At 45.1% G+C, this 23,821-nt stretch overlaps 1 protein-coding gene across 1 annotated transcript in view; it reads left to right on the forward strand.

The window, feature by feature from the left end:
- The window catches only part of SUMF1 (sulfatase modifying factor 1), a 287,292-nt gene that overhangs the window by 249,583 nt on the left and 13,888 nt on the right, over window positions 1-23,821 (forward strand). The window contains exon 8 of the mRNA XM_085624512.1: window positions 1,593-1,652. Within this exon, the coding sequence (XP_085480638.1) occupies window positions 1,593-1,652 (60 nt within the window). The remainder of the gene's footprint in view (window positions 1-1,592; window positions 1,653-23,821) is intronic.

The raw sequence follows: 23,821 nt of genomic DNA on the forward strand, positions 1-23,821 counted from the left end.
CTCTCATTGCAGAGTCCATCCGCAGCTGCCTGGAGCTGGGTACACACAAGAGGCTGATTGCACATCAGCCTGTTTCCTTCCTGAATATTTTGTTTCCCGTGTAAAGAAAAGACCAGCACCGGCACACAATGGAGAAAGGAGGGGCGAGACGGTGGGAGGGAGCGAGTGAGGGGCGAACGGGAATCCGTGTCTACAAGAAAGTGAAAGCGCGCCATGTGTGCGTTCCGTGATCAAAAGAGATGCGAGACTCTGGATGCAATACAATGCAAAAGAAAGTGTAAGCGCGCCATGCGCGCACACCGTACTCGTGCACATCTCCTGTCCGGCCAGGCACACCAAGCAGGAGACACGGAGGGAACCGAACATGCTTCCCTCCCAATAGAAAGCATGGATTTGGTGCGCGCGCCAATAAGAAGTGTGGTTGGAGCTTCCACCCTTGCTTCGCAAGCCAAAGCAACGACCATAGATCTTGCCAGCAGCGAGCAGCGCGCACGCTGCGTCGCTAGGCGAGACCGAAAAAGGGCAATTGCTCTCATCAGGAAGCCACTGCAATCACACCACACATGCTGTCAATGAGCGTAACAAGACAACTACTCACCATCACACTTGTAAAAGTGCAACAGTTCAGGCTATTTAAGGCCTCCAAAGCTATAAGAATGGCTTGGACGGCAGGTAATAGTCATTTTTAATGTATATTGAATTAATAATTACCTTTTGATTTGGTCATCTCTAAATTCGCCAGACAGCGCCACCTTGTGGCAAACGGTCACAAGAGCCAGTGTTGACAGTTAAGTTTGGTGCTGGGCACCGGAAATCACCAGGTCAAAGTAACCACTGGGTTTGTTCTTCATTATTGTACTTTGCCCCAGAGCAAGTGAGACAAAATCGTACCAGGGAGGAAGAGGAGACAGGAAAACGGCTCCAAAGGGAGAAAGCAGGAATGTAAAAGAACCTGCAAGAATGAGGTGAAAAAGAAGTGTTTGGCGGTGGAAGAAAGAGACACATGGTGGAATCATTAAGGCTAGGCAGCCTTGGCATTTGGCAACCCCAGTATTCAGCAGAGCTGGCAGGAGGCTACTAAGAAAAACTTTGGGCCCCTGTACATTTTAAAAAACAAATGTTATTCTCTTTTTAGTTTTCCAAATCAAGCAGTGTGTGAGACAGTGACAGAAGGATGTGCCGGGGTGTGCACAACCTCCAGAGGGGATGCAGAGTGCACATCACCCCGTGGATGCATACTCTGATTTTCAGGCCCGCGGATAGAGATTCAGCTGCAGTATGCCTTTGCTGTGTGTTCCTTTCCCGTCATTGGTAGGAGATCCTTTTTGTACCCTCTTGACAAGTGAAGACGCAATTGCTATCTGGAGCAGTGATTATAGGGGCGAGCCTGAAATAGCCCCCTTATGTCTGGTTTTCCTGTCACTGGCTTCAGTCGTCCTATTGTCTTTGCAAGGCGCAGCTGCAGACTCTGAACTGCTTGGCTTTCGGAAGTTACTTTATTTTTATTTTAATTGAATACATGTTCTTTGTTTTTGCCCTCCTCCTGGCAGAGTTTGATACTGAGGGAGTAACTGATGCCCTTCTCTCCACAGACTGGACCTCCCACGGGAACCGACAGAGTGAAGAAAGGTGGATCATACATGTGCCATAAGGTATGCTCCTTCTATTGATATGTTTGATATCCCACGCGGGGGGAACCCATGCCTAAGTACCAGGAGGCGCCCCTTGCGCCATTGCTAAGAGACTGATTTAATAAAAAAAAAAATGCCATCACATATTGTTGCCACACGCTTTGAAGCTGGTTGGTTCCTCCCTAACAGCACCTGGTCATAATGGTTTAGATCTGTGTAGTGAGGCCAAATCTTGCTACAGGAAGGTAGCTACAGGCATGTTAAAATAGTCTTGACCAGGCACACAAATTTATGGATAGCAAAAATAAAGCCAAGATAAAGAACCAACAATGTCAACAATGCAGCCAGGTGGTTTCAATTGTTCTTCAAATAGAGCTGCCCTGCAATCCTCTGTGATGACCCTTATCGGAACCCTTAGTCAAAGGGGTGACCGTCTTAGGTCTCAGCATGGCCTGATCAATGCCACACACTTGGGATAACCAATAAATGTATAAATCTATTCCTTGTAGATTTGTTGCTTGTTCGTTTATCGTGCATGAATAACTTGAAAATTTAGTGTCATCCGGCCCTTCTGGACCTTATTGTAAAGTCTAAGCCCCAATGCGCTCTTTTCTGAGGGTGGGATTTTTGATGGATCAAAAGACCCCAGAAAAGTCAAGACCTCCTATCTTAGACCCAAAGGAGTCAGTCTTGTGAACTGAGTCTGCAACCACAACCTTTACGCTTCAGACAACGGTAAGTCAGATGAGATGTATAAGAGCTGGGTCGCCAACCTATCCTTCCTTCCAGAACATGAAACAAGGGATATTCTGGGCCACCTGCCACATTCCGTGTGTTCTGCAGGTTATTAGTCCTACTATTGGAGCAGCCGCTAAAAATCACACAATACCTGCATTTAGGCCCCAGGGAAGTGATTCTAACACTTGCCGGATTGTACACTTTTGCTCACCTTGGGGTTATGCGAAATCACCTTAACTTCGCTATAGACAGCGTTTTGAGCCAATGTGGCGGTAGTGCCGCTTCATCCATCTCAACTCACTGACGCTGTCATTACACACTTCATGTATTTCCACCACATGATAAAGTTTGAATTAATTTTCCTGCACTCCATGTGCTTGTCTTGAGCAGTTCCACCTGCTCGTCTCATATTCACATTTTCTTGCCCGTCAACCTTCCTAAGGTTTAGAGACTCCAACCAGTAGCTCGTGAGCTATTGTAGCTCTCCAGCTACCTTTGAGTAGCTCATTTGTGTAGCCCAGCTTATTAAATTAGTAAGCTTTTGCTTGGTTGAATTAATAAATATACATGTAACAAAATTGAGTTTATACAACACAATGTTAGTAGCTCTCAATGCGTTTCATTGAATATAAGTAGCTCTCGGTACAGAAAAGATTGAAGACCCTAATGCACTTCAGTGCACTTCCACCATCTGATGATGTAATCACCCACTTTTAAAGATCTGCCACTTGTTGATGGTATAATGACCTTTTTGTTGGCTTCTGCATTCTACTAGAGTAAGGATACACATCTGCCTGCTGTCTGAGGATGACACTGTAATGACTTCCTTGTTATGACTGCATTGCATCCACCTGCTGACTAAGAAGCAAAGCTATCCCTCAATTCACACAGATTTTAGAGTTTAGGTTTATTCACAACAAATACCCAGCACGAGTGTCAGAGTCAAATTCAAACATAACTTTACCCTGCCTTCTCTTGAAGACTTAGGAATATCTCGTATTTGCTGCAAAGATATTGATATTCTCCTAGAACATTGTGGGTAGTCTCTGCACACTCATAGCATTTCCCTGATATTGTTTTTTTTGGTTGTTGGAGTGTGCATCTGAAACTGCAATTGAAGTATGCTTTTTAAATGAATGTTATTTGGATTATGTGTGCTTTTTGTGAAATAATGCATTTCGCTTTTCTCAAAAGAAATTATTTGTAAAAATCTAGTTATCAAATAGAATATGATGGTGACTGAAAATTAGCAAGTCAAAGACTTTGGCTATCATAATAGGACCCTGAGAGTTAATAGCAATAAATAAAACTACTGCTGGTCCTCAACAACCCCCTTTGATTTATTTTGAGTTTGATTGGCATGTTCTCTTTACACCCATGTAGAACACAGACATGTTCATGCAAGAGTGAGAAATTCTGCACAGACCCACTTATTCTTTGGAAATTGTGGTCTGTCAACCACAAGAGTATGTGAAGGTGGTGTTGGGAGATCAGTGAATTTGGAATTTATATTCACATTCCCCATGCCTATTTCTGAATCAGACGTTCTTCCTGGAAATAGGATTAGGTTAAGACATCTGCTCCTGGAAATCAAGCAGTGCGGGTAAAGGCAGCACAGCTGGGATTTCCAACTGCTTGATTGATTGAGACTTAAGTGTCTGGTCTTACATTTTTAATAACAACGCGCCCTTGTGCCGCCACATGATCTCAGTAATTAAAAGTGATTTTCTCAAATGCGGAAATTAAGGGTCTTCCAGTCCACTTTGGCCTTATTACAACTTATAATAAGAACCTTAACTAACGTTTGGATGGGCTTCGGTAACCTATGCTTATCAATAAAACATACAAAAATGCTACTGGGATAAAAAGGACACCTTCTGAGCGACTGGTAATTTGAGGACAAAATCTCATATGACAGCGTTCAGGATGAAACCTCAGTTGCTACCAGTGATTGACAGGACGGAAGTCTAGTAGATCGATCTCTAGAGAGGGCCTCTGTATTCACTGCTGTAATGCTGCCATGTGGAATTCTAAGATCGGATCAAACACCCAACACAAACACTGATGGAGATAGAAGATTCACCGAACTGAGATAAGGGAAAGGACCCCTAAACTGCTCATTACAAGAGACTCCCTTTCAGTCTTGTCGATGGCTCGTGTCTAATCCCAAAATAATGTTTCTTGTAAATAATCCCTAATTTTGAATCCATTTGGTTTCTGCTACTAATTGTATTGGTCTTTTTTGCCCTTTAACCCTTTGGTTAGAACAAAGACCAAGTTTTGCAGGATTAGTGACGAAGGAATGCAAAAAGTACTTTCACACAACGGCAGACACAGTGACCGCACTACCCTGTGAAGTTCCCTTGTTGTTTCTGAAAAAAGTAGTCAATCTGGTTGAGTGTGCACAAAAACCACTCCACCACTCCAGCACTCGCCGTCATTGAGTGCCAACTGCTATGAAGATAAATGAGAAAGTCAGATTTGTGGAGTGGTCCACTCGATATTGTGACCAGTGGTAGTTAATTAGTCAATGAGTCTTGTGATTTAAAAGTCTTGAATAATTCTTTATTCTCAAAAATGCCAGCCAATGCGTTTCGTCATGAGAATGAACTTCTTCAGGGCATGCGTATCAACTCCTGGTTGAGGAAAACGATAGTGTAGAGTGGTAGTCCGGGCTGCACGGGCCGCCTTGATAAGGGCCGATGTGCACTAAGTCTGGTATGAGGGCTGAGAGTAGAGCTGTCCGCTTCAGTGATTCAGTCAATATCGAGTGTTGCAGCACTCCACAAATCTGACTTAGTGACGAAGGGATGTTTGGTTCAAGAAATCTCGTTATACACGTGGACGCTCACTCTGGTTCACGGGGATTTGTTTGCCTTTTAAAAAAAAATCTTTTTAGTAAAGTTCATGTTATTTTCCTGCAAAGTACAATGCATTTTATTCAAGTCACTACCTTGGCACTGCTTTCCACCCACTAAATCTGTTTTCCCTTTGAAAAGCCACTACATATTGTGCATTGGTTAAACACATTTGTGTCGATAAGCTTAACCAGATGCTGTGCAGTTCTGAACAGCATCCTGCATAGTGCCTTCTAGGAAAGTGGTCTGATGTCTTCCTCCGTCGGGTGTACTGTCTGGGGATGATCAGATTACAAGTTCATTACTGGCTTCACGTAGGGCTCGTTTCCTGGAAAGTAAAGGTGGGGGTGACTTGGTTTCATAAGTGGGGAGGTTCGCATCATTTCCCATCTTTAATTTTACAATTAAGGGAAACAACCCTCAAAATCTCATTTATTGAAGAGAGTCAAAGGTTATCTACATTCTTTGTGAACATCATTTTTTTCTAAATAAAGGAAACCGATACACAAGAGACCTTGGGGCCATATAGATGAATAAGCGTTCACAGGGCTCCTGTGTCAGTATAGAGGCCAAGACTGGACCAGGCATCGTTCATTTCCCCAGGAGGCTGGAAGGGTGTGGGCCGGCTTATTGCTGAGCTGGGGGGCCTGTGTTTTTCTCATTGTTTTGGGTTCAAAAGCATCTGCGGCAGAGTTCCTTTTTATATCCAGCAGCTTCCAGGAGACAATAAAAATGTCAAGATGATGCTGGTTATTAATGTTCCTGCTGGAGAGGGATATAAAGTTGCACAGAGGGTTAACATGCCTGCTTCAAAGAACGTGTACCATGCAGATGACAGGACTACTTTATGTGGATATCTCTGTGGGTTACTGCTTTTGTCATAGAGAAGCTTTTGTTACTTTCAGTTCATAAGTTACAATCGTAGTATAGCACAGTGAGCTATGAACAGCCTCTATGATGGCTATGACCAGCCATCAAAGAGCTGCATGCAGACTGCATGATACATGTTAGAAACCTATGTTTTTCCCAGTTGGGCTTTGCAGCACCGGCCCAATGTGGAGCTGCCCTATGATGAAGCATGACACCCCTCATGGTGTGTGAGGGCTCTTGCTCCTTATAGGAGCTATCCCTGAACGAGCAAGCTCATCCCTGCTTGGCCTGGCACCAGACAGAATTCAGCCACCACTGACGTGGCCCGCCTCTTTCCCTCCTTTCATTCCCCCCCTCCCCCCCCCCCACGCCGCCACCCCTAGGAACAGCTTACTTCATCTCTTTAACAGTTGCCTGGGGGCATGTATGCTGGACATATCAAGACCCGGTCCCTCCCTGTAAGAATGATATTTGAGTCCTACACCTTGTAGTCACCTTTATTTACGTAACATTATTTACACTGATTTATACACATATGATTAATTTTCTTTGTATGTGTATGTGAGGTAAAGTGCTCCGACACCCTACATTGGCATTGGTATAAAAAGCACTGTAAAAAAAAAGAAATACATGTGAGAGTGGGGCTATGGAGAGATGAGGGGCCCTGTAGGAAAGTGATAAAGAATCTGTGGAGGAGGTTGTATTTGGGGGGGGGAGGGGACAGAAACGTTGTCGCACTGGGCATCACCAACACTAACGCTGGGCATGCTCGGACCCTTATTGGAGTGGAGGATGCTAGTATACCTCAAAATGGTCTATCATTGTGTTCTTGGCTTTGCTTTACAGGGAATGTGTGCATTTATGTAACATTTAAATCCGATGTTTGACAGCTTATTTTTTGTGTTCTCCCTAAGAATGTCTGTGGGTTTGACTGGGTATCCTGGTGCATTGTGAGGTCATCATCTACTATGCTTTAAAAGCTAATACAATTGAATATATAATGAAAACTGTGTTGTACAATGGACCATTTTTGCCATTCCCCCCCCCCAAAAAAATTAAACCCTGCTTGTAGTGGTCAGTTTTTCTTGCTTGCTGTGCACCATAAGGAGGCTGGTCATTGGGTTGCCAGTCCGACTCTGATAGAGACAGACCTGGGAATATGATTCCTGTTGATGTGAAATGGGACCTATACAGGGAAATGTCTTGGAATCCATAAAAAAAAAATCCAATGTATAGACCTTCAAATTGGAATAGCCGGTCCCATATCTAATCATGTCACATCTGCAGGGAGATATTTGGAGATAAATCTTATGCAGGACTTCAGTCAAATTTCCTATCACAACTATGGTAACATTTTGATTGAGACATCAATCAAATTAATATTGTTTTTAAGAAATCCCTCAAAGTCCACATTTTGAAATAGTTTTTTCTGCTATGCGCCCTTTATACATTCAAACATCCAAAAAGTGGTACAGCTAAAAAGAAATGCTTTATGGAATTAGATAAATTGTAACAAACCTTAGATGGGTATGGAAAACCACAAGGATATCTTTACTTAAATCGAAATTGCTGATAAACTGAGAGAGTCTCCTTAGAGTCCCCCAACAACTTTAGACTACTGCTTAATTTTCTCTTCTTCCTAAACATTATAGAATTATGGAAGGAGGATAATCCTTGAAATGATTGTTGTATTTATTTATCTAAAAATGGGTTAGTAATCACTAATCCATTTTGGAGAGAATTTATAACTAAATGTCACGGTACGCTTTCTGGTTACACACCACTTATTATCTTTACCAGGCCCTCCACGTGAAATTATTTCGTTAATCTACAGCTGGAGAGAAGCATCTGATCTTGATCTAAGGTGGCTATACAATAAAGAATGGACACCTCAAACAGACTACACCATGTCTTGTTACCAGAAAAGCTGTATTATACAATTAAATGTCACATGAACTATTGGTAAATGTTAGTCAAACCTCAACTAGGAAATCCAGGGGAATGTGGATTATCTAGTGCTATATAAGTTTTATTAACTCTATAAAATCCACCCCGAATAATCTAATGGATTAAATTATAACAAAAGTGGAGACTAGGCTGAAGGATAACTGGGTACACTGAATATTTGGCAGAGGCTGTGGTTAGTGCCTAACCAGAATTAATGGGCAAGTAATCAAGCGCACATTTTCCTTCTGTGCCCATGACGAGATAGTCTCGTCATGGGCACTGCGCGACTGTGCTCCATGACGAGACTATCTCGTCATGAAACCCACCCGCTAATGAAGCGCCAGGCACAGGAGGGGTAAAGGCCTGGCACCCAAGGGGTTAAAGTGTGACACTGAGAAAAGATGCACTAAATAATAAAACACGTCCGAGCTCTGCCCCAGCAAATGTCTTGGAGGCACTGTGAGCTTGGTGCCCTGTGTTTGAAGTTGATCTCTCATTAAGTTTCATGATCCTGGATCATCTTACATAAACCTATGTGTGTTAGTTTTGTCATCCCTGTGAAATATGATCCTTCTTACTCTATCATGTTTTGATACATGCACGGCAATTGATTTTCAAGAATTCTAACACTCTGGAATTACCAGTAATGAACTATCTAATAATGGATGCATGGAGAGACACAAAATATAAGAAGTCTTTTTCAAGGAATGCGGTGTATAAATAAATTACTTGTCAATGATTACTGTTTGAAAAGTATATTGATGTCAAGAATACAAAACTCCCGAATCTATGCTTCAATCCTGGCATTCGCATTATATCGCTTAATATTGTTTCAACATACCTCTGCTTCTTGGTAGGTGTGGTATATAGGAGCATCTTATTGACTTATAGGTTATAACATAGTGCATATACGAAGAATAAATAATGATTCAGATGTTTGACATAAAATCGGTCATTAATCCTTGAAGGCCGGAATCATTTGAATTTTTATGATGACTGTTTGATTTAAATGTACTTTTCTAGTGTGAAACACCCACACACACTCTCTCTCTTTTAATTTAATTCCTGTGTATTAAATTATACGCTATGAGTTAATACAAAATAAATAATTCATTCAAAAACTATTTTTGGAGATCCCAATCTGCCTCATGTCAACAGGAGAATCCCAGTGGCAGATACAACTCAGTTAGGCTATATTCTAGATCACTTGTGAACCCTTTTGGGGTCCTTGGAGAAACCTCTTTGTTGGCACCACCATCAAACTTGAGAGCGTGCACTGTACTTTCCCATCCTGGACGGGCACTTATTCTTGCCTTTAACAGTAATAGTTTTACATGCATTTCAAGGCTAGGAAACTACCTAGAAAAAGTTTCTGAATACCCACAAACCTATGTGTTTATGGCTATTAAATGCATTTCGTTCAGGTACCATCTGTGTGCCCACTTTACTTCCCATAACCATCAACTTGTAATGGTGAAAATCCAGTTTACTGGCAGATTTTCTGCACTGAAACATGCACATATTTGAAAATTGCAGTATTCCTGGATTTGTTTATGCTTAGGTGTCCAAAACGCGTGTGACTTGGGCCTTTTTGGAGACTCCCCATGTGAAAAGTCAGTTCGCCCTCAATTTCCTAAATCTACTATGATCTGTGTGAGTCGGTGAAAGTGGGAAGCTCTGCAACAAGAAACACACACAGGGTGATGGGAGGCAACTTGCTCCAAGTCAGACTACTAGCAATAGCTTAGGAAAGCACTCCAACCCATCGATCTTATGCTCACCATGTCTCCTCAATTTGGAACCAGCCATATGCAAATCAGTCTTGCCCCTGCTCCTCATGGGTACTGCCAAGCCAGGTCCTCCCTGTACCGGAGCAGAAGCAACCCAGGTCTCGCCCTAGTTATGGGCTCATCAGCCGGGTACAGCTTGGTTCTAGTGACACATTGAGCATGGGACCCACGTCTGGGTGGACATACCCATGCTCCTTGGAACGGTACTTGACACACTCAATGTGATGGGAGGCTCTTTGCATTAAGTCTGACCACTGCCAATAGCTCATGGTCGCATCCAACACATTGTTCTTCTGCTCACCTTGCCATCATCTTTTGTGTGTTTCATGTACAGCCAAGTGTGGCCTGGGTCTGCCTAGACGTGGGTCTCCCATGCTCGCTGTGGCCTGTCTTGACCTGCCAAAGCTGAGCCAATAATAGAACGTTCATGTAAATAACAAAGTAGATATCATAGAACCACCTTATACATGGGGGTTCGTGGGGAGTTAAAAAGCACATTTAAAGCCCAAACCACCAATACTACGCAATTTGCTGTTTCTTTCTTCGGCGTGTATTGTTTTCACTGAAAAATGTCATAATTACAATCCTGTTTCAATAAGCGATACATCAGTACATTTGATATGACACATCGCAGGAAAAAAATATTGAAATTTATGTGTTATCTATAGTACAAGTTGTAGCGCCACAAATCATTAAATATCAATACTGCAACGTTTATAGATGTTGAAGATGCCAACACATGTTTCGCGGTTACAAACCGCTTCTTCAGGTCATAAGTTACTTAAAAGAACTGATTAAATATTCATTGTAGATTATCCCAGACATCATATACATGAATCAATTCCTTATCTTCATAAAGTTACCATATCGCATGCAAAAACTATCCAGATTTCATGCTTCTCCTCCTATTATTAGCAACAATTAAAAACGAAAAGCTTCCTTCTTCTTTCCCAAGATTCGCAGTGATCAACAGAAATGTTCACCCATTGTTCTCGTCCGGTTAATTCCTCAAAAAATGGAAACAACGTATGCGACTCATCTACAGAGAATTTTCAAATACTGCTATCGGTATTTGGGAGAGAAAACGCTGGCCGCTAGAAGTTATCTTTGAAATGAACCACCTTACAAGGGATGGATCCTATGTAACGTGTGCTTGTTGAAGTGAGAGGGCGGGAGCTATATCTGCCCTGTAGCGGAAGAATTGTCTGTAGATAGGACGGATACGCTGTATCAGTTGTTTGTGAAATTACCCGGAGCTGTGCCGGGAGAGGTCGAGGACCAATCTGGCTGCGGCATTCTGGACATTCTGGAGCTTGCGGAGGTTTCTGGGTAACACCGGCGTAGAATGCATTGCCGTAGTTAGTCTGATGCCAATGAGCGTGTGAGTGATGGTCTTTCTGGATTTGGTGGGGATCCATTTGAGCGTCTTTCGCAGCAGGCAGGGTATTGAAACAGGCCGAGGATACTGAGTTGATCTGGCGGTCTTTAGTGAGCGATGCGTCTAGTATGATGCCAAGGTTTCGTGTGTGGTCCGTCTGGGTCGTGGGGGAGTTCCTAGTGCAGAGGGCCACCATGCATCATTCCATGCGGAGGGGGTGGATCCCAAGATGAGTACCTCCGTCTTGGCTGAGTTGAGTTTAAGGCAGCTGTTCTTCATCCAGGTAGCGACGGCTTTCATCCCTTCTTGGAAGTTGTGCCTGGGGACGTTGGGTTTGTTGGTGAGAGAGATAGAGGACCAGCTGTGTGTCTTCAGCGTAGGAGACGTGGTTCCTGATGATGGTTGCTAGGGGGGTCATGTAGATGTTGAAGTGAGTGGGGCTGAGAGAGGAGACCTGGGGCACTCCACTGTTGACCTCCTGTCTGTTCTGAGAGGTATGGCGGAAGTTTGACCCATTGTGTTCTGCCTGTGAGGAAGGATCGAATCCAGTCGAGTGCCTTGTCGCGGATGCTGGCATCGTGGAGTCTAGTGGTTAGGGTGCAGTGGAAGACTGTGTTGAATGTTGCCGAGAGGTCCAGGAGTATTAGGGCCGGTGGTTCGTCCAGGTTGAGGAGAAAGCGGATGTCGTCGGTGGCGGCGAGGAGGGCGGTCTCGGTGCTCCGATTGCTTCGTAAACCGGATTGGGAGATGTCCAGATCCGGATTAGGAAGGGGAGCAGGGAGATGAGACTGAAGTTCTTAAGGTCTGTCTGGTGCGCAAAGTTTTTCTAAGGAGTGGGTTGATTTCGGCATGTTTCCAGTCGTCGGGAAGGAGGCTGTCTCGAGGGAGCAGCTGATGGTTAGGTGTAGCTCAGGTATGATGGGTGGGGCAGCTCTGTGGAAGATGCGTGCGGGCAAGGGTCTGATGGTGCTCCAGAGTGGATGCTTTTCATGTTCTTTAGGGTGTCCCCCGTGATGAGTGGGGTCCAAATGAGCAGGGTCTGTCTGGGGGTGTCGGTTGAGGAGGTTGCTGGTGTGGTGGGTAGGTCCTGGTTGTCGAAGTTGTCATAGATCATCTTGATCTTGTGGTGGAAGAAGGTGCTAATTCTGTTTCAGAGGTCTTGGGAGGGTGGGACGTCTGTGGTTTTCGATGTTGGGTTTGGCGAATTCCTTGATGATGGTGACAAGTTCTTTGCTGTTGTGTGCGTTGGTGTTGATTGTGCCTTGGAGGGCCATCTTCCTTGTGTCTTTGATGAGGTGGAGGATGCTTTGAAGGCGGTGTGGGCTTCTGGAATCATCTGCAGGAGCGTCTGGATTCTTGGAGGGCAGGCGTGAACCAGCTTGCTTTCTTGATGTGTTTGCCGGTGGCTTTCATGAGGGGGGCCAGGGTGTCGGCGCAGTTTGCAATCCATTGGGGAAGGTTGCGTGCTGCGATGTTGGCATCGGAGGTTGACAGTGGTTAGATGCTGTTGAGGGTGGTGGTGAGTTGGTCCTCAGTGACCTTGTTCCAGCTTCTGCGGGGGAAATGGTGGGCGTGCTTGGGTGCGGTGGGTTTGCTGAAGGAGAAGTGGATACAGTGGTGGTCCATCCAGAGAGGTTCCATGGCATGGCTGTAGGAGAGGCTGTTTCCTGCGGCGAAGACTGGGTTGAGTGTGTGCCCTGCTGTGTGTGTCTGGGCGGTCACTAGCTGTTTCAGTCTTACGTTGGTGAGTCATGTAAAAGTAACATGATTGTGATTATGGAGGTATGTTGCGTGGCTGTGCACTATGTAATAGCTAGTAGCATAGAAGCGTGGCCAGTGTGCCATGGGTCCTAATGCTAGAAAGGAAATTGGGCCCTACCATCCTGTGGTTTTGTTAAAAAAAAAAAAGAAAAGACCGCTGCTAATTGGGTGCAGTAAACCCCTCTGTCCCTTGCTTTGGTGACACTGCACCTGCTGCACTGTTTATATCTACACCAATGTACAAAAAACCTTCACAAACCACGTCAGCTACGCCTCATTCGCATGTTAAAAAGAAATTCATGTTGGTCTTCTGGTCTCAAGGTGGCCATTTGTTTTGCACACTATTAAGGTTTTTATGTCCTATTCCTTTCATTATTGTAGTGTCAAATGTTTCAGACTATGATACAGGGGTGTGATTACATCCTGTCTACTATTGGATCTATTTGAAATTTCAAGAGCACTCCTTAAGAATTATCTTTTTAATTTATAGCTTTTTATACAATCTCCTTAGGAGCGTGTGCTGTAAAATGTACCAAAATGTATACAGACTAAGCTCCTAAGCCGCTCTTTGGAATAGTTGGGCTCGTTTGTTTCACCCACTCCCTTTGCATAGTTCAGGACAGGCTTTTGAACCCCACCACTGTTAAAAATCACTATCCGACAAAGACTTAATACGTTTTACTTTCAGGGTAGAGGGTGTACTGCTGTATTCCTAAAACTCACTCTTCTCTCTGAATATAATGTATTATTATGGTGTCAGAGCAAAAACAGAGGTGCAGAGTAAGTGAAGTCTATGAACCTGTAGCAGGTAGGCAAATGGGTGACCTGGTGGCTGGCCTCTGTCTTCCACTGATGTTTGTTGGCTATGTACATGTATTATACAGACACAAAGACAGATCTGGACACCGCACACACTGGCAGCTTCAAAGCACCATGAGCAAAGACAGGCAGCAACTCAGTAGGGCCTATGAAGTTACAGAAGACCGCAATCATCGGAGATCTGATAATTCCGATGTCCTCTTGTGTCACCAATTGTTCTAGATCACCGTTCAATGAGAAAATAGTGTGTGTAGAGAAAGGGCAGAAGGACACTTGGCTACTGGAGGAAACTCTAAATGAGTAGAAGTCACCAGCTGAAATGTCTGTCGTAGGCATAGTATTGTGGGGAAAATTGTGTTGGTGGAATCCACTCCATGTTTAAAGATTCCTCCAGATATTGGAGGATTTCCAGTCCCCTCCAAAATGTAGATGAGGCATAAGTGACTAACTTGGGTTGACGTCAGTTCTGTGCTTCTTGCATCAAAATATGTTAATACGCAAGAAAGAGTGGATGCTTTTCACAGTTCATCATTATTGGTGGTCCCACCATTTTTATCTGTGGCCCTTGTGTGCCCCCATAAAAATAACTGTAAGGATGCAGGAGGGTGAACATCTCCTAGAATCCTCCCCCTTTGAGGACCGAGTTCTCAGAGGCACTGTCGAACAAAGCTGAGTCCATAATCTTTCGCAAACGAATCAATAACGCCCCTGACCCACTTGAGTCTCTGAGGAGGTCGTGGAAGACTTGGATGATGAGGACTGGGCGGAAGCTATCCAAAGCCGACTACAGATGCGCCTGTTTTAGACTAAGCCAAATAGAAATATTACATCGGACCTACTACTCATAGACATTACTGCAAAAAATTGGCAGGGTTACGACCCCGCAATGTAGAAAGGGATGTCGAGATGAGGGCACTTTTTTTTCATACTCTTTGGGAATGCCCACACGTACAGACGTTCTGGGCTAAAACAACTGAATTAATGTTGACTCATGTGGGTGGAGGTGCCTTTAGATGTGAAATGGTTGCTCCTTGGATTACTGGGGAACCCCGTATGGCCTAGGTACACCGAGATCTGGTTGCGATTGGCAGCATGGGTGGCCAAGAGGAATATCGTGAACTTGGGGCGCAGAACTCCCTCCCCCTCCAGAGGTTGTAGATTGGAAGGCAGACTTGGACTGGTGCCAGAAGGCAGAACAAGTGATATACAAGGCCAGAGGCTGTCCCAAACAAGCATTGGCATAGCCCATAGGTCTTGCCTTTGGGACCTTATAAGTATTTAATCATGCAGCACAATATCCTTGGTGCAACATCAACTGTTGCATGGCTAAACACTTAATGTCTCAAAGGCGAGACCTATTGGCTATGCCAATGCTTGTCTACTTTTCTATTTGGCTAGTTTAACCTAATTTATTTTCCTTAAGCTTATTTGCTGTCTACACTAATATGATATTTATTGTCACAGGCATTCATATTTTGATAGGTTTCTATACTTATGTATTTTCTTAGTTCTAAAATTGTCCATTTTCACTTGTTACTTCGATTTAGGTTATCCAAATTATTAGGATTGCAGTTTATGAATGCACCCGATTGTGTGTCTTCATTGTGATTATTCTAACTTTCTGTAGGGATTTTGCTAAATTTGAATTAAATTATCCATTTTGGAAAAGGGTTCGGGTGTTGACTTCTAGAGCATCTTTTCACACACAGGTCCCACACCCTGCGATTGGGTGCAGACTGGGCAAACAGAGTCATTCAACATTTCCTTGCACAGGAACCAACACCTGGCAGCACAGAGCTATCAGAGACAGGAAACGGGGGTGCAGGTTGTAAACCAATCTCTCAGTGCAAGGAAGCTTCTTCCTAGAGGAAAAGGAGGGGACAGACCTGAAAAGGGAACTCTGTACCTCCGTGAGAGGCCGTGGATTGAATAGGATTCAAGAATCGTTACTGTGGGAGGAGCCAAGATGGCGACCGGAGCAGACGCTTGAGCGCCCGGCTCCGTCGGCCCTTGGCCCCGGACTATTATCCTGATTCCTATCCTTGCCGATTCTCGAGGTGAAACGTGTACGACGACGCGCTGTCCACGCCGCCACTTCCCCGAAGTCTCAGCCCGCCCGGATGCCGGAGTTCTTGGTGCTTTTGTTCTCCGCCCTGGACCCCTGCTCCATTGTGGCCTTTGCCGGCCCCCGGGACGCTCCGCAGTCTCCGGACCCGCTAGCGTAAATCCGAGCCCCGCGGTCCCGACCTCACCTAACACCACGGACTGTCGCCAGATGAGCCTGGGGAGGGACGGCCAGACACCTTCTCCACCCTGCGCCTGAAGGGCTGGGGCTGTAAGGTAAGCCCCGGTGAGGCGGGTCTCCTGCCCCGATCTGTGGACCGCGCTGTGGGAGGCTGCCGACCCCCTTCTTCTATTGCCTAGTCGGCTGCAAAGAGAACCCGAGGGAAGGGAGGCGACTGTTGGCTTTCCCAGTTGCGGCGCAGACCTGAGGGGAACTGACTCCTTGCTACGACCCCCCCCCCTGGCCATTGTACCGTCCGGCGGTAAAACATGGCGTTGTTTGCCTGCTCGCGGCCGGGGGGTGATACTCCGGTCTTGCCCGCTGCCCGCTTCGCCCTCCCTCCACCAGACACCAGCTCCACAGTGCCGTCCCGGATTGCTGCCGATGTGGGGGTGCAGCTTCCGCTGACATGCGGCTCCGTACTGGCCGTCCTGCGGGACTTTCGTTTACAAATGTTTGCTCGCTTTCAGGCGCTGAGTGAGCAGTTTGACTCCCTGTGGTCGGCTGCGGGCCGTGAGCGCTCCGTCTGTCATCAACACGGCGTGGGTCTGCCAGTGCTTTTGTCCTCTTGCGGGGACGCAACGGCTGTGTGTGATTGTGCTACACTGGTGCCTGCATCTGGCTTTCCCGGCACCCAGGATCAATTGCTCTCCAGCTTAACAGCGGATACTTTGTTTCCCTGTTCATTGCTGCCTGCTTCATTGTTGCCTGCCTCACCGCGTCTGCAAGAGTATCCAGCTGAGCAACACCTAACATCCTCGAGGAATCGTTCACGGTGGCCTACTGCTTCTTTTCTGTGGAACTCCTGTACTCTACATGCCATGTCTGAACTTTCTGTGGTGCACAAAGGGACCTCTACAGATGGTCGGCGGCCATTTTGGGATTCTACTTCACCATCTTCTCCCAAACGGCCATATTGTCTTTGTCTGCACGGGATGCGGGGCCTTCATGTAGGGGCTGGCTTAATCTCAAGCCCGCGATCGGGCCAGGGCTAGACTGATTAATATCGCCATGGTTTCACGGAGGGGCTGGACTGGGACTGGAACTGTATGTGTACTTTGTGCGCATTCGTCGCGATTTGTCTTCCTTCATCTAATTTGTTGTGACAATTCATTTTCACACGACCGCTTTTGGGGTAGTGGGTTCTCAGTGTGTGGAAGCCAAAGATGGCCGATGGTTTAGGGCGCTCTGATGATACGTAGGCTCCTCCCCACTTTCTTCTTTTCGGGAGTTTAGATTAGAATAGTCCTATTCTTTTCTCACCCCCTTTAACATAGGTGTACTGTTTTCTTATCTTTCTTTACTTTATTCTTACTCTCTTTCTTGTCTATATTTCGGGTTTATTGGGCGACAGGCACTATGCTGGGGGGGGGGGGAAGGCCGTAGCCTCCGCATTGGTGTAGGGTGGGGGGGTAACTTACTGTTTCCAATTAGTTCTATGGGCCTTTTTTCTCTTTATGTTTCTGCGCTATACTTGTTTCGATTCTGGGTCCGGGTGGGGGGTTGACTGAGTGGGGGCGGCACTGGAGGGGTGCGTAATTGCTCATGCGACTATCCTGTTATATAACTGCATTGCCTCACTGCCTGCGATTTTACTTCCATTGCTGTTTTAATGATGCTGCTGCTCTCCCGTGTGGTGAAGATATCGTGCGGACTCGAATCTCCTTGGTTCTTATTCTTCACTGACTATTTCCCTGATAAACTTATTTTGAAAACTTTAAAATTAACCTTCACTTCTCCTTTCCCTGGGGTCAAGGATCTCTCCAGTGTATGTTTCATAAATCGTTGCTAACCTTGACCGTTGAAGCACAGGGGCCGTAATGTTTGTATCAGTGCTTAACCGTATCGTGGCCGGCCTGAAGGTTGTAGGCCCGTATTTGTTCTTTTAATATGCACGAATAAAGGTTTAAAAAAAAAAAAAAAAAAAAAATGAATCGTTACTGTGTGGAGAGCAAGGCAGAGGTGGGAGTGCAGGTGCTAATGAGCATTGTGGCATCAGCCGACCTCTTGCAATGCACCTCGAGCTCTGATAAACTGTATAAAGTACTTTCATGCCACCCGAGCGCATCCACAGTTCCAGTCGCCGCGCCTGTACTCACCCCCAGTGGCTGGTTCTGGTGCCTCAGAGTGCACGTGCTGCGGTTTGGCCTGCTTGTGCCTGGACATGATGCTTTCAGCCGCATCGGGAGCTGCCAGCAGCACTGACCCGGCATACAGCCGCAGATTCCACGAGTTGGGAAGTCGCCCCCTTCACCGGGACCGCGGATGTCAGACTAATTATGATTATCAATAATGCATTGCGATTTATCACGGCTCCCTGACAGCTGATTGGCCTGGCTCCAGGAGCTTCCCTTGATTATTCAAAAGAGGTGCCATTCATGGATCCACCGCAGGGCACGCTGTGGGTTGTAGTTGTCTCTGGGATGAATGTGACCAGGTGGCGTGTGAACTTCGTGCTCCCGGGGTCTGTCCTATAATCGGAGCGCGCGGACAGGACTGTGGGCAGAAATCACACGGAGTCTTCCCAGCAGGAAAAGCCTTTCTTTATTAAGGGGGCATCATGAACTGAGAGGCTCCCCACAGCCAGCCACCCTTTGCACTCAATTTATTGATTCGATTTTATGCTTGATTGGATTTACCGGCCATAGGTGAGATGCAATATGGGCAACTGTATTAACAATAATTTAGACATGTCACAATTCCACTCATGTAAATCATTAAAAATACGGTTTAATGTAATTACTACACCAGCTTTAATTGTGTTTAGTTATTAATTTTACAGTTGACATTTGTAACCCCACTTCTGTTCGTTTATATTAAAATTCATCATATAAAAACACAATTTTTTATCTTTTCCGGACGGCGTTCCTATCTAAAACATTTATGTAAACAATTTTTACAGGTAATTAAAACTGCAATTATACAAATCCATTGATATGAGACTAAAATTGATAACACTTTAAACATGTAAGATATTCAAAATATTCAATTCAGTCATTAAGCAACTAGAGCTCAAATCTAAGGGAAACAAAATCCCACTTATTGTATTCCGCGCTCTATTAAGTTACGCCACCCACCAGGAAGTTCGTTGGCCCCGCAAGTTAAAACTATTATCCCAATATGGTGCTTTAAATACTACGTATTTTAGCTCATTTCGGGGGGAAACGACGTATAGTGTAAGTTTAATGTCAATATGGCTTTAGATCCACTTACCTGTTGACTCCTAGGAAACGGGTTCTGGGCTCAGGCAGCCTGGAGATGTAACGTCGCCATTCACTGTTATTTATTACAGTGCAGGGCTGAGCTGGAGGGGGGCATTCTCCCCTCCCCCACTGCCCGATCTCTACAATTGCAACCCAATTGTAAACAATGTGCAGAGATCCTATGCAGCTGAACTCTTTAACCGCAGAGTGCTCACGGCAGATGAACTAAGGAAGTATTACAATGTTGCGGCTCTGCTGCCGCCATGCCTCCATCTGCTTGCCAGCACGTCCACTCACAACCAAATAGAACGGGTAGTGATTTTTTTTTCTTTGCAGCAAAGCCGTGATTTATCGATGAGAATTCACAGAAGCGGCAAATACCACCCGAATGAGGCAGTTTTGGGTGGAGCTATAAAGCACACATCACCAGGACTTCGCAGCACTCTACGCAACGCTCTCAGTAAAGTTGAACTGGGGAAGCCTTACTGAACATAGTTGTTCTGGGGCACGCCTTCCACACATGGACTTGAGGGGAGGGGCACAGACTTTGTTAAAACAATTGCGCGATATCGCGCATAAATTGGTAAAAAACGCTGAAGGGCCGGTGACTGAGGAAGTGACATGCGCTGTGTGTGTGTACAGTGAGCTGATCCCGGCGGCAGATGGTTTTTTGCAGGCAACAACAAATGTGAGGGGGCATGACTGCACTGAATAAAAGCATAAAGATAGGAAGAAAAACAAGCCCGAGAGTGGTGCGCGCGCGCTTGTGGCCACCGCTGCACGCGAAAAACAGATGTCACGCTGCGCATAACTGCAAGCCGTAGGCTGTGGGTGGCTACAATTCCTGGCAAAGGAGGGACATGCACCCGCCTTTGCTCAATTGCGTGCTGCCTTTGCACGCAAAGACCAATAGAAAGAAAGCAAAAAGAAAAAACACGCACAAGCGTGTGAAAAGTACAGATTGATTCCAAGAGCTCGTTTTCCTAGAGCAGCGCGTGCGCGCTGCGCTAGGCTCAACTTTAAAATGGGAAAAAGTGTGGGGGGCCTGGCGAGACCACAGTAGTTAAGATTGATCAAGAGTCGGGACAGTAGTGCGGGGGAGTAGAGAGGGCTGACGGGAAAGGTCAGGGTGCCTTCTGCATATATGTGGACCGCAAAAGCGCCACTTTTGTTTTGATGGAAATGCTCATACTGCAATGTGTCAACACCATGATCTGTACATAGAAAAGTTAATTGACTTATTCTGTGATGTGTGCAATATGAAGCCTTTGTTTGATAAAAAGAATTTTAAAAATGGGATGCTGCCGCCCCAGAAAGCACCTACACCCTCCATTAAACTGATAAGCTTATTGATCGGTTATCGTAATGCTGTTATTGTAAACCACAGAAGCACATGTACTAAACTGCTGTTACAGGCCACAAGCCCAGAATCTTTGAAATCCTAGCAAGAAGGTACCTGACACGTTGCTGGTGCGAGGTCTTACAAATTGCAGAATGTGTGCTATATAAATATCTCATCACATAACGTAGCAAAACATTGACTTGAGTACTGATCGTTCAAATGATCATCCATCAGCTTGTGAGAGCGAAGAGACATTTTAAAAACAGGAGCACATGGTTTCTCTCCTTATGCCTGAGCTGAGATTTCCCAGTCACGTTTCAGTTGGGCCACTTGAGTGACTCGTACATGCAATCCCTATGTGGATAGAAGCTTGCCAAGTCCTTGCTAATTTGACTTTCTAATTAGTTGAACCGTCTCTCCAGATTCTGGCCCCTGAGAGACTCTCTAATTAGTGTCTCTGATTAGAGAATGACTGCAGTGCTATCAAAATTTACCACAACCCATTTTTCCGCCAGTAATTCTTCACTGTGAATTGAGTCCATGGGTAACTCTGTGCTGATGTGTTTTACTGCTGTATAACGCAAACTGTTTGTCCATCATTTTGATTCCTGGTCACATCTCTTCTGTTGTTGTGCATGCAGGCTGCGGTGCAGTTGTTTTGGAGGTAACTTCAAGACGTGAATCACAGGAAAATGGCTATTTTAAGGAAAATCCTTAAAATGGCCAGAAAGAATACAAATGACGTTGTATGACCGCTTACGTGGACAATTGTTTTTCTTTTGAAATTTTGAATCTAATTCTACTAAATTTTCCCCCAGCCTGAGGCAAACCATCTTGTCCCCAGCATCAGACGTGCACCGCCTCCCTTCCTTTAGACACTCCACCTCTACTTCAATATTGCATATGCTACCTTCACTAAAGCCAGAGAAAGAATAAACTAAAGTATTTCTAAATAGAAATTATCTTTAACTTTTTTTTTTTTTTTTACTTTTTTGTTAATGATTTTAATTTTTTTAATAAAAATGTGTTTCAAATCTTAGAGTCCATTGTCGTCGAGTGTCCTTATGTGGAATGTTTTTCAGTGCAGTGGAGGAAAGTGCTGTAAAGTCTATTATCGGAGTTTGGAGTATTGTAGAGTGGAATAGAGTGGAGTGCATATCGTACAGTGCAATAAAGTGTTCTATAGTGTAGTGGCAAGGTGTCTCATATAGTGGAGCCAAGTATAGAGTAGAGTGGCGAGTTGTACAATGTAGAAGACTGTTGCTCAGTAGGGTGTTGTAGACTGTCATACAGTGGAGTAGGGGGAAGTAGAGTGGCGGGTCCTAGAGTGGAGTGCCGCATCATATAGTGCAGTGGCATATCTAAGAGTGGAGTGGCTTGCCACTAAGTGACCTACAGTGGTATGGAGTGAATGGGAATAGAGAGGAGTAGAGTGGCATAGAGTGTAGTACAGTGTTGTAGAGTGAAGTTTCATACAGTGGAGTAGAGTATGGTGGCATATGATAAATGGCGTAGAGTGGGATAATGGGTATTAGAGTGGCGTGGAGTGGTGTACACTGGAGTGGGGTAGCGTAGAGTGGAGTAAAGTGCCATACAGTGGAGTGGCATGCCGTGTGCAATAGTGGCATGGAATGCAGTAGAGTGGTAAGGCGTGGCATGGCGTAGCATACAGTAAAGTTTCGTAAATTGGAGTACTGTGTTGTACAGTAGAGTGTAGTGGCTTGTCTTCCAGTATTGGTATGTGTTGTAGGCTAGAGTGGCATGCAGTCTAGTAGCGTTTTGTGGTGTGGTTTGGCATAGAGTGTTATACAGTACAACAGAATGGAGCTGTGTACAGTGGAGTACAGTGGAGTAGAGTGGAGTACTGTGTCAGAGTAGAGTGAAATAAAGTGTGGTGCAGTGGCATACAAAGAGTTGCTTACAGTGTTTTCTAGTGGACTGAAGTATAGAGTGGAGTAGTGTTGTACATTGACATACAGTATAGTACAGTGTTGTACCGTGGAGTGTAGGGACATAGATTGGAGTAAAGTGTCAGAGAGTGAAATACAGTGCAGTAGAGTGTTGTGTGGGTTTCATAGAGTACAGTGGTGTGTCACAGTGGAGCTGGATAGAGTGGATAGTTGTATAGGAGAGTAGAGTGAGGTAAAGTCTCGTGAAATGGAGTAGCGTCGAGTGGAGTAGTATAAGGTAGTGCGGAGTAAAGTATAATAGAGTGTATTGGCGTGTTGTAGAGTAGAATGGCGTGGAGTGGCATAGGTAGTAAACTGTTATAAATTGGAGTGGGGTCTCGGACAGTAGAAAGGAGTTAAATAAAGTGGAGGAGAGTGGCATTTACTGGAATAGCGTACACTGGAGTGGCATACAGTGGAGTAGCAGACTAGATTGGCGTGGAGTGGCATAGAGTGGAGTGGTGTAGAGTGTACTAGCGTATAGTGTAGCAGCGTACAGTGGAGTGATGTAGACTGGAGTGATGCACAGTGGAGTACGGTAGAGTGGAATACCATATAGTAGAATGGCGAAGATTGATGTGTACAGAATAATAGTAGAGTGGAATAGCATGCAGTGGAGTGGGGCAGAGTGGAGTAGCATACAGTGGAATGGTGTAGAGTGGAGAGGAGTGGTGTCCAATGACTAGCGTAGAATAGAGTGGACTAGAGAACACTGGAATGGAGTAGTGTATAGTGGAGTGGCATACAGTGGAATACCGTACAGCGGAGAGGCATAGAGTAGAATAGCTTATAGTGGAGTGGTGTAGTCTGAAATGACTTACACTGGAGTGGGGAAGAGTGTAATGGCATACAGTGGAGTGACGTCAAATGGAATACCGTTGAATGGAGTGGCATAGAGTGGAGTAGCATGTAGTGACTTTCAGTGAAATAGCATAGTGGATTGGCATACAGTGGAATGGCCTAAAGTGGATTAGCATATATTGGGGTAGCATATAACGGAGTGGTGTACACTGAAGTGGAGATGTGTGTATAGTGTTGAAAGGATTGGCGTATAGTGGGGTTGTGTACAGTGTAATAGCAGTGAGTGGAGTGTTGTACAGTTCGGTGTGTAGAGTGTAGTAGTGGATAGTAGAGTAACGTACAGTGGAATGGCGTATCATGGAGTAGTGTAGACTGGAGTGGGGTAGAGTTTAATAGCATACATTGGAGTGGCATCCAATGGGATAGCATAGAATGAAGTGGTGTAGAGCG

This window comes from Triturus cristatus, chromosome 9 (genome assembly GCF_964204655.1).
Source record: "Triturus cristatus chromosome 9, aTriCri1.1, whole genome shotgun sequence".
Taxonomy (NCBI): Eukaryota; Metazoa; Chordata; class Amphibia; order Caudata; family Salamandridae; genus Triturus; species Triturus cristatus.